General features: G+C 45.0%; 1 protein-coding gene across 4 annotated transcripts in view; it reads right to left on the bottom strand.

The window, feature by feature from the left end:
• The window catches only part of SLC25A13 (solute carrier family 25 member 13), a 180527-nt gene extending 172801 nt beyond the window's left edge, over nt 1-7726 (bottom strand). The window contains exon 1 of one of the 4 annotated variants that reach the window (XM_064575248.1): nt 7507-7726. In XM_064575248.1, coding sequence (XP_064431318.1) covers nt 7507-7521 — 15 coding nt within the window. In that variant the 5' untranslated portion in view covers nt 7522-7726. The remainder of the gene's footprint in view (nt 1-7506) is intronic. The other 3 variants (XM_064575246.1, XM_064575244.1, XM_064575245.1) reach the window with 3 other exon arrangements.
• Nucleotides 7727-12101: the final 4375 nt, after the last annotated feature.

Here is a 12101-nt window from a genome sequence, read left to right as displayed (position 1 = left end):
CAAACAAACTCTATAGCCACTAATATCCAATTGATTTTAATAGCCATTATTTTTTGTAATAATTGTGACACACTCATTGTAATATGTATATGTATACATATATATGTGTGTTTAAAGAATGAAAATCATAATACACAAGAATGACTGCTAATATTAAAATTTGGCCAACTTAAATAAACCATTATGCAAAAGTTGTTGGAATAGAAAGGCAACATCCAAACCCACTGATCAAACATAACATCACAGGAAACAACCAAGAATTATGTGCCCCCTGAAGTAGCACTCAGTACCAAGTACCCAATAACCTGAGAGAGGCACCCAGCACACCTTAGGAAGTCCTCAAGCCAAAAACAAAAAATAAAAATTAATAAAACCCTAAGCTTGATCAAGCCTCCAGATCTAACTATCACGTGTCAAACACTGGGGAAAGAAGAACACCAGAGGGAGGCAATCAGCAAAATCCAAATTGTAGGAAAGTACAGGAAAGATGATCCAATTCCCTCATCAAATAAACTGAAAGGAAATAAAATAAAAGAGGCAGGAGAACCTATAGATTAGCAGGATTTAAAGGGGAAATCAGTCAAATGCCATGTGTGGCCTGTGTCTGAATCTTGATTAGAACCAACCAACCGTAAAAACTATAAATTTAGGACATGGGATTTAACATCCTGGCAGGTGCTTCAAGGAATGGCGAAATAAAACTAAGACCCTTATACCTAAGAAGAACTAAAGAGAACTAAAAAAATAAAAATAAAAAACTTAAAAAACCTGCCAACCGATATAGAGAAATGACAAGAACACTCCTGTCTCTGACTGAGCTCTAAATTAAACAACAAACAAACAAACAGGCTCCCTTTCTCCCTGGGAGTCACACTGTTGCCACAGCTTTATGGCAAGGAATGAGAACAGGGGTCCCATTCACAAACCACTGTGAAGGATATCAGATGGGAACGAGCGTTAGGTAGTACTGGAAAAATCAGACAACAGCCAAGACCAAGGAGGCGTTAGCTGGCTAAAGAGATTAAATTTTATTCTGTAGGCAGTATGAAACTACACTGTGTAACAAGGTAAATTAAAGAAGGCAATGTCATACAGTGGTTACGTGCCTGGACTCTGGACCCAGGCTGCCTGTCTTGAAATCCTAGCTCAGCCACTTCTAAGCTGTGTGCCCTTGGACAACTCATTTAACCTCTGTTCGACAAGACAAACGCTGTTCAGTCGAGTTTGCCCATCTGTATAATAGAAATAAGAACAGCACTTATACGTCATAGGATTGCTGAGATTAAACTACTTCATGTTCACAGTGCCCAGAACAGTGCCTGACTTTATAAGTATTAAATAAATGTAACCTGCTATTGTTATTTGCATAACCTTTCTGAGCCTTAAGTTTCCTGTCAAATGAGGCTACAATACCATCCCTGCTATGCTGTAGATGATTATAAAGATAATCATAAAGATAAGCGTGGGTCTTCATATTATCTGGTTATTTTAATCCCCGTAGACTGTGAGTTCTTGAGAACATGCCCTTAATAGCTTACTCATCTTGGTAAGCCCAGTACAGTATGAGCTGGTAGATGGTTGGTACCCACAACACACCTGAATGCATCTTCTCGAAGTGTTATGTGCTGTCCACGTGAACACAGTCCTGCTATTAGCATGGCAGTGCGAGCCAGTCTTAGAAGCTGCCTTTGACAGGTCTGGACAGACTGGCGAGGGAAGTGAAGGAAACAGACCAGAGGCAAGACCAGCCTGGAAGCTACAGCAACGCTGTAGCTAAAAAGGAGTGAAGACCTGGACATAAAGGGAAGAGACAGGACACTCCAGGGCAGAAGCGTTTACTGAACCCATCTCTCTGTCCTCTTGCAAATTCCTGCCTGAGGCCTCTCCTGGCACCCACAACAGGTACTTAACTGAGCTCGCTGGAGAATTTAGCCAGTAGGAAAGTTAAGTCGCAGGCTGAAAGTGAGGAACGACCAACAAGATGAATTCAATTCTAAGTAAGCAGAGTCGGAAATACCTCTGGGGCAGCAGTTGAGATTTCCAACGAACAGCTGCCGATGCAAAGGCTGCTGCCTGAGAGAGCTACCTGGACTGGCTGACACGGAGCCGGCACCCTCAGAGGGACGAGGACCTCGGGACACCCACATTTCAAGGGCAAGCAGAAGGATGAAAAGAAGCCCGCAAAGGAGAATAAAGGACTAATGTGAGAGTTAAGAGGCCAACCATGAGAGGGGACATCATGAAAGCTGACAGAAAGTGTTACAGGCACGAAGGGGTGGGACGTGGGGTCCCATGAGACCAGATGTAAGGAGGACAGGCCAACAGGTTCAGATCTGGTGACCCTGAGGAGGGAATGTCAAGAAAGAGAAGAGACACAAGTTCATTTTCAGGGACTTTGAATATGGGTGGGTAGTCAAGAAATGGAGAAAAGTACAACCCTTGTACAATAATCATACGTTCCTTTAAATAATAATTCAGGGATGTACTCCAAAAATAATACCCGGACCCCAATGCAGAATCAAAATTAATCCTAAAACCCTAAAAGTTATACTGGATTTTATCACTATGTAGTTAATTCTGCAAAAAGTTGAACTTACAACCAATTCAAAAGGTGCTGCACCCCTGGCTTAGGAAGGCAGCTCGTTTAATTACACAGTAATGAGAGTTCCAGACCAATACTTTAAACTTTAATGTGCATACAGTCCCCTGGGGATCTGGTTAAAATGCAGATTCTGATGCGACAGGATCTTTGGCCTGGGCTGCATCCAAAAATGCTGCAATTCTAACAAGCTCCCAAGTAAACCAATGCTGCTGGTCCATGGACCAAAACTTCTGATAGCGAGGCTCCAGGAAGACCGCTCAGAGAATCTGGCTAAGCAGCCACACCGGCTAGGTATTATGGTGAACAGTGAATGGATCACAAGCTTAAGAAAAGCACACTATGTTTTGTTTTGTTTTAAGATTTTATTGATTTATTTGACAGAGAGAGACACAGCGAGAGAGGGAACACAAGCAGGGGGAGTGGGAGAGGGAGAAGCAGGCTTCCCGCCGAGCAGGGAGCCCGATGCGGGGCTGGATTCCAGGACCCTGGGATCATGACCTGAGCCACAGGCAGACGCTCAACAACTGAGCCACCCAGGCGCCCCAAGAAAAGCACACTATGTTTTGTTGGGGTAAGTCAAATAATGTCTATGTCCCCCAGCTTTCAGTTAGGTAGAAATGTCACACAGCCCGCAAAGACATCTCTTGGCCATCCTATAGCACTTTCTAATTCCCAAAGTGTTTTGCACACGTTATACTGCATTTGCTCATCACACATCACAGATAGTCCCTGCTTTCCACAGGGTGATACTAAGCACCTAGAGAAGTTAGACTCGTCCACGTTGGCACCATCAGCGGAAGCAGCAGGCATGTAACCCACTCCTGCCTGGCTAGCTCCTCACTAAACCAGAGCTCCTTAAAAATAAACAAAATATTCTTCGCAGCCTCTTCCCACTTAAGTCATCAATTCTGAGCTCCTCTGCAGCTCAACCTACCACTGTAACCAGACTCAGACATATGAGAATCACAAGTCTAACTTGGAAAAACGTCTAAATAGGCATCTGGGGCTCCAAGGCTTTTCAAATCAGGCTTATGATGGGGTTCAGGACACGCACCAAACGCAGCACCTTGGCATATGGAATGTCTGAAGCCAAAGGGGTCTGAGAAAAGAGCAGAAGCAGGAAGGTCACTCTGACCTCCTCCCCCACAACCCTCTTTCCTGAAATCGGTCATGTAACTCCCATGTGAAGGGTACCCGCCCTGTACCAGGAGGAGGAAAGACATTCTTATCACCAGAGATGGGGATCTGGGGGCCCAGACAGCTGTACAAACAAACCTCGTTAAACTAACCTTTGTCTTCTAGTTACTTCTTCATCATTTACTACTCCTGGCCCAAACCCCTTCATCTCAATTCTTTACAAATCCACTTTGTCTAAAAGGAATGTTTCCTGCCCTGGTCACTTCTCTGTGTCTTCATTCTCTTGTGATGACTCCCATGTACTAGTAAAAATTCAATAAAATTTGTATGCTTTCCTCCTGTCAATTTGTTTTTGTCAATTTAATTTTCAAATCCAGCCAGGGACCCCTAGGAGGGTCCAGAAAAACTTTTTCCTCCTCTACACTTACTTATACAATTTTCTTACAAATTGTACTGCGCTAGTCTTATGCAAAAGACATTTTACCACAGAACGGTAAGTGTATCTTGAAATATCTGACTCTTATATCAAGTCAACAATTTTCATGGATAACATGTGGAAACTGTGACTACATGTGGAAATCAAGACAAAGCTACCAGCCTAATAACAGTCATTAAATAGAGTGGTTTATTTAGGTTAAATTACTAAGAATTTCAACACTGCCAACTCTGCTATGTTGTCAGCACCTAAAGTCAAAAGGAACCATCCGGGCTTATTTTCACTCACGCAACTGCACAGCAAATTTCCAAAGGAAATGGTTGAGTATGAGTACTCTATCTTGTAAACGTTTCCAATCAACAAACCAGACCACCACGCTACAAATCAACCACTGGGAATAATTGAGGTAACAGGCCAGAGCCACCATTAATTGGGCCGATTTAACCCAACAAGAGGGTCTGGTTAAACAGGGCCCGCTCAGTTGCTGTTAAAGACATTGCTAAGGGAATTCTGTCACTGCAGAGAGGGCACAGCCCCCTTAAGCCCCAGCAAAACCAACACGCATCTGCAGAGTCACACATTCCTCTGTTCCAAGATCCACCGGAAGGCATCATGGCAGGAAGGATGGGTGCTTATGAAGCAGCAAATGCTGAGCAAGGAGGGTTGGAAGAAACCGTGCTCAGCAGGCCTCATCCTCATAAAGAGTGGAAAACTTAGGGTGGAATGATTCCCTTTAAGAACAGAACAAAAGCAGAGGCTTGACTAGGACAAAAGGTCAAAGGAGCAGGAGTCAGAGCCCCTCCAGCAATCTTATAAAGAACTCCATAACCAAAAAGACCTGCTCCCTAGTTTGTTTAGATGTTTTATTGTGGCTTTCAACCCTTCCCACCACCTCCACCCCCCAGTTCTCTACTGACTGACCAACACTTTCAAGAGGTGTGGCCTAACTGGGGAACACCCACAGCACAGGGGCCCCAAACAAGGCAGGCCAGGGAAAAGGCTACCAGACCAAGGTTACTCTGTAACATTTCTCTGCCTTTCACTTGCTGTTTCTTATCACTGGAATGGGTCTTCCCTCTTCTCCCCAACCATTCCTGCTGAAATACCACCTCGGTCGTCCACAGAAATGGTCTCCTTCCCTGATGCCCCCATAGCCCTTATTATGGCACTAACCCTACTTAGGGCATTTCCATGAGAGGAGTCAGCCTGTAGTATGGTTGTGGTTTTCTTGAAGGCCCAAAGGGAGGCCAATTCATTTTCATATCCTCAGTTTAGCCCCATTTGGAACATTAGAAAGAACACAATACGATCATAGCAACAACTCATCCAAGAATGGAGTATCAATACTAAGTGTACTAGTCCTACAGACCAAATTTTCATTATTATTAATGCTTTAATTTGTCTCCAAATTTATTTCTTTTAGTTCTAGGCTAATTTTACACAAATTATTGGTCCATGCCCAGTTTTGATCTGAACATCTCTGAACTTGAGTGAGCATTCTCTAACTCTTAACAGTTTCATTTAGTTTCATTTCATCGTTACTAATGTACAAACTCAACCAATGATGAAGAAGGAATGTTCGCTACAACCAAACTGGGGGGCGGGGGGGGGGGGGGTGTGAAGGGGAAGGAAATGTTTTTCCCTTCTATTACTACTTTTTAAAAATGCATTTTTTGAGGACTTGCATGAAATATAATTTTAAAAACTCATCTGCATTTTAGCACATGCGGAGCTTGGAAGTTTTTAAAAGAAATCCTGAAAACAACAGAAATAGTACAGGCAGACCACTTACCATTTACCATATAGCCAGGGAAGCCATAAGGATTATTCTTACAAAAGTAAGCAGAACAAGAGAATGGAAGCTTTTTGAGTTTGTCTCAAAATACTAAGAGTTTTAGATCAAGGTTACATCGTGAAAAAACAAGTACCTTTTGCATTGTACTGGATTTAAAAGGGTTAATGCAGTTTCCAAAAATGAATACCAGGGATCCTCAAAGAATCTACCTAAAAGTTATCTATACCCATATGTTCTCACACACACACACACACACACACACACATAAATACACTCATGCACACATCCAAGAGCACACTCCTGAGGATGGAACTCAAGAGTAATTACAGAAAAGAAAAAGGCCACTTAGGCCACGTAGTCTAGGAACATGAAGAAGTCTGCAGATTTGGGGAGCCTGGAGAAACTTAAGTCATAGAAGAGCATTTAAATATATTTGTCTGCTTACAATTTCCATTGCAAATGTGATTAGTTTGCTTGAATAAATAGGAATATGATGTGTTGGCCATGTTTTCCTCTTGAGGGTTATCACAGAGTTTTGATTAAGGACAAATGTTTCAAATGTAGGGTATATTTAAGTTCACTGCACTTAAAATGAACTAAGAAGTTGTATAGGCTTGATTAAAGGGCTGCCTTCGTGAACTTAAATTAAAAGCTATAAACTCCAATGATTCAGGTGATTGGGACTAAATATGGTATTCTGTCAGAAAAGTTGAAATGGAGTCCAAAGAGACTGAAATGGTGTCCAGGTTTCAAAAAAACGGTGAAAGAGTAAAGGTCAAGCTGCCGGAGTTGCCTTTCCTCTGGGTTAGTGAATGATTCACATTACGCAGAATTCCTTTTAAGTAAAACATCACAAGAGTTACAGGCTCCCAGAACAATCTGTTTTGTCATTTCTGAAAAGAAGCCTCCCAAACGCTCAGAGGCCGGTATGTAAGTGTTGTCAGATGGGGAGAGGAGGTTGAAGGATGAGAAGTGGGGGTGGGAGAGTGGTCCTCTGGAGTTCTTACACACACGCGCACGCAAGCCAACTATTCCGAGCCGCCTCCAAAACGGAAGTCAAGGTGACTTCCCCACCGCGGGAGGGCGGGGCCTTTGAAACCTAATAGGATCAGGCTTCAGCCCGGGCTGCCGGGAAGAAGCCCCAGTCAACAACAACCGGGGTCAGAAGCAGGTGCGCTCTAGGGTGGCCGAGGGGCTCTGACGACCCCGGGCCCACCGGGCTTCTCCAGGCCGACCTTGGCTCAGCCCGCAGGGCGCCAACCAGGCACCGACTCCCCTCCCGGGCCAAGTGGGAGGGTTCGGCCGGCAAAGTTTCCTACAGCAAGGTCGGGCCTCCGTCCCCGCACAGGCCACATGTGCTGCCCGGGAGGAGGGGTCACCTCCCCTCGCCCACTGATGCAAGGTGGAACAGCTGCCCCGCGCCCCTCTCTTTGTTTTCCACCTTGCACCAACTCGGCACGTGAACGCCTGAGGCTCCCGAGCCCCGGGGCCCCGGCGGCCGGCACGCGCGCCCCGGGGCAACGGGCCGACGCTTACCTTGGCGGCCGCCATGCTTCGCCCCGGGTGCGGGCGGCCGCAGGACCCTCCCGGCGGCTCACTTCCCGTGCGGGCGGCAGCGGGGATGGCGGTACAGCCCGGCAGCGTGCGCGCCCGGCCTGCCTCCCCACGCCCTCCCGCCGGCGCGGGTCATGCGGGCGCCGCCAGCCCATTGGCTGGCCCGGCCCGGGCCGGCGGGGCGCGCGTGATCCGACGGCCTCTGCCCCGCGGCCGGGGCGGGGGCGGGCCCGGGTCCGGGGGCGGTGGACGCGGCGCGCGCACGTGACGCCCGCTTTGCTGTCCAGCGGCGGCCACCTCGGTGGCCCGGGCTCAGGGGCTCACGGGGGGCGGGAGCCGGCGTCCTGGGGGTGGGTGACCTGAGGAGGGAAGCTGCGACTTCGACCGGGGCGGCCGTACCAGGGGCTGCTCCAGGGCGGGTAGACCCGCGAGGAGGGGCACGCAGCCTGAGGAAGTTGAGAACTCCCCTAGATACGGTTAAGCCGGATTTTCCATGTCGGTTCGCCTGGGAACGGGCTCCGCTCTGCACCGTCCTAGAATGCATCCAAAGGCATTGGCCAGTCAAGGGAAGATAGCAAATATCACTGGCGAATCTACTTTGAGGCCAAATCTGTAAACTCTAAGTACCAAACAGGTATATGTAGTGCAGAACGTAATATTTGTGAGGCTACTTCATTTCAGCCCTGGGCATTAGGATGGTAGAGGTCAAAGATTCCGCCCCACCCCACCCCCGAATATAGGCCCTGCTAAAATAAATAGGTCAAAATTTTAATGGAAAAATTAAATGTATGACCTCCGGAGATCTTAGTCCTCTTTATCAAAATTCCATTCGTCTCTGCCAGGAAAATTTATAATTAAAGCAACGGTGGTCAGAGAAAAGGGCTTTAAATGTTTTGTGGCTTATGGATATAATCTTTCAGCAAAAGTGTTTATTACTAATTATTTTAATTAATCAACACCAATTGTGTGCCTACATGTGCCAGACACTGTGCTAGATACTCGGAACACCAAAATGACTTGAAAGATGGTCCCAGCCCTTAAAGAGCTTAAGTGCTAGTGAGGAAGCAGACACATAAATAGTTAACTTCTATATAAATAACCTGTTAAGGCAACAACCTGTTCCCAGGGTGCTATGGGAACACTGAGGACTCTGAAAGTGAAAGTACCTTAGGGGAGATGATACCTAAGCTGAATGCAGAAAAATGGCTGTGTATTAGTTCAGTGAAATGGAGAACTCCATTCACGACTCTCCAGCCAGAGAAAAGGAGAGGCAGCAGGCCCAGAAATGGCTGGAGAACCACAGCAAGTTATGAACGTAGTTGGTCGTGAAAGATGACTTGAGCTGTGGGACTGGTGGATGGAGGGTCTGTGTGGACAGGTAGGGACCATGTCATGGAAGGTGTTGGGTGCCATGCTGAAGGGTGTGCACCGTAATTGAAGGGCTTTAGAGCGGGAAATAGCATGGGAAATTTTACAATATAAATGGATCATTCTGCTTGCAGCGTGGAAGATGGGGCAAGACTGAACTATTGGTATATTCAGACAAGGCAGGCTGAGGGCCTGAAACTATAGATGGGATGGGGCTAAAAGAATATATAGGAGGAAAAATTAGTCACCTGTGATGACTAATTGTATGTGGGGGTGGGAGAGAAAAAGGGAGTCATCCTGTCTTGCACCTACATCCCTGGTGTATGGATGTTGGAAAGACACCAGAGATCAGTAATACCAGAGGAGTGTTTTGAAGTGCGTGTCTTTTTGTAAGAAGAGTATGTGCAATATACAGACTACCTTGTAAAAGCCAGAAAAATAAGCATTTCAAAAAGGAGCAATTGATTAGCATACTCTCAAGAGATCTAACAGAGCCCTGAAAAACTTGGACATGTTCATAGGCAGAGGAGAAAGACCACGCAGAGTGAATAAAAACAAAAGCAAAAACAGGGGAATTGATAGAGAAATGAATGGCAGGCGACGAGTCTAAAGCTCATGTGGAGAGGTGGCCCCAGCTGCTATAAAGGAATTTAAAAGGTGCAGAGAAGACACAACCTCATATAACCAAGATCACATCACGTACTGCATATTTATTTTTAAGGGCATCACTGAAGCTCTCCTTTTATAATGTAGATGAACTGTAAAAAATTTAAATGTGGTCTAAATCTATCTTAACCAATTTTAAGTGTATGGTTCAGTCCTGTTAAGCACACTCACATTGTTGTGCAATCTCCAGAACTCTTTTCATCTTGCAAAACTAAAACTCTATGCTTATTAAACAACCACTCCCAGTCTTCCCTCCCCCGCAGCCCCTGGCAACAACCACCATTCTACTTTCTGTCTCTATAAATTTGACTACTCTGGGTACCTCATGAAAGTGGAATCATATAGTATTGTCTTTTTGTGACTGGCTTACTTGATTGAGCATAATGTCCTCAAGTTTCATCCATGGGGCAGCGTGTGTTAAGAGTTCTAAGATTCTTTAAGATTGAATAATATTCCCTTAACTTTAAAAAAAATAGAAAAAAGAATCAAGAACCTGTTAGATTTTCTCTAGAAATCTTGGCAAATTTAGGAAATCATAGTAGTGACCAAAAAAAAAAAAAAAATCACTCATAATCCTACCATCAGAGTTAGCCGCTATTAAAGATTTTACTGTATTGTCTTCAAGTCTTGATGTCTCTATGTCTTTATGTAGAGAGAGTTATATATTTTTTAATTTTATTCAGCTTTTTATTTTAATTCAGTACAATTAATATACAGTGTTATATCAGTTTCAGGTGTACAATAGAGTGATTCAACAAATCTGTATATTACTCCGTCCTCATCATGTTAAGTTTTCAGAAAGAGTTATATTTTTTAATTTAAATTCAAGGCATCATACTCTTGTTTGTAAGTTTCTTATGGCTGCTCTTACAAAGGCACCGCAGAGTTGGTGACTTACAACAGAAATTTAGTCTCTTACAATTCTGGAGGTCAGAATTTCAAAATGAGCCTGGGGCTAAATAAGGGGCTAAAATCAAGGTGTCAGTAGGGCTATGCTTTCTCCAGAAGATTTAGGAGAGAATCTGTTTCTTTACCTTTTCTAGGGGCTCACGGCCCTTTCTTTATCTTCCAAGCCAACATACATAGCTAGCATCTTCTGTGTCTGACTCTGCTTCCCTCACATAGCCTCTTCTGTCTGAGAAATCCCTCCGCCTCCCCCTTATAAGGACACGTACTGTGGCATTTAGAGCCAACCTAGATAATCCAGGATAATCTCTCCACCCTCCAGATCCTTAGTCACATCTGCAAAGTCTCTGACATGGAAGTTAACGTTCATAGGCTCCAGAATTTAGGATGTGGATGTCTTTTGGGGGAGCTATTAGTCCACCTACCAAACCTACCACACTATGGATGCAAGCGTATCTACATATGGATAAAAGTGAACTTCGACTTACATTTGGAGTCAGACTCAGGTATTAAGCTTCTTCCTTCATTCTAGAATTTCCCAAAATACGAAATTTTCAAAAAGTTTTGCAAAATATGAAATTTTCAATCATAAGCCCTGAAATAGGAAAGATGCTCCTTGATTTCCTTGTAAGCAGTAGTGTGATGTGAAACATCATCTGGGAAGATAAATGTTAGTTGCCTGGGCACCTGCCACTTTGCCTCCGACCACTTCATCATGCCCTGACAGGCTTAGGTGCACTCTTGATAAGTGACTTGTCTCACATTTGTCCCTTCTCTCTGTTCCCAGATTACAGTCTTCCCTTCCATTTAAAAGTAACTGCCACTGATGTTCTTATAAGAAGCCGCAGAGACACAGCAGGAGAAGGCCAGGTGATAAAAAGGCAGAAATTAGTGTGACCCAGCTACGAGCCAAGGAATGCCAACAATCAACAGCCACCACGAGAAGCTAAGAAGAGGAAAGACGGGATTTTACCTGGAGTCTCAGTGGAAGCATGGCTCTGCTTGGTTTGACTGGGGATAATCACCTTGACTGGGGACTTAGAGTCTTCAGAACTACGAGACAATAAATTTCTGTTGTTTGAGGCCACCCAGTTTGTGGTACCTCGTTGTAGCAGCCCAAAGAAACCAATACAGAGCCATCTGTCTTGTAGCACTGAATGCCAACCTGGCCTGCTGGGAAAGCAGCCAATCCAAATCATGGGGAAAGCTCATGGGCTATGAAGGCACACAGCCTGAGCGTGAGCTCAAGCCCCAGGAATTCAGAAAAGTGAACAGCGTGTCCTGCTCTGAGCTTTCACCTTTCCCAGAGCAGCCACACCTTGTAGATGCCCTTTGACCATGCTCTCAAACTGTTTGGTTTTCCTCAGCTCCCTGAAAAGCAGAGAAGCCAACAAGAGGTACCCCAGTTACCCCTACCACTACCAGCCTGCTCCCAGATCCCAGCATGCTGGAAAGGCTGCTCCAGCAAGAATGCTTGCAAAACACATCATCTACCGGAAATTTTAGGCATTTACTACAAATTGCAGTATGATCCTTTGTATGGATTGCATTTTGCAAAGGTAATGCCAGAGCTGGTAAAGGACATGTGTACCAGAGCAAGAGGAGCACTGTGAAATAAGGAAATGAAGAGCTCCCAA

This window comes from Mirounga angustirostris, unplaced genomic scaffold, assembly GCF_029215605.1.
Source record: "Mirounga angustirostris isolate CCGP_5_RB_7025 unplaced genomic scaffold, mMirAng1.0.hap1 SCAF_12, whole genome shotgun sequence".
Taxonomy (NCBI): Eukaryota; Metazoa; Chordata; class Mammalia; order Carnivora; family Phocidae; genus Mirounga; species Mirounga angustirostris.
This window is presented reverse-complemented; position numbering and strand designations above follow the sequence as displayed.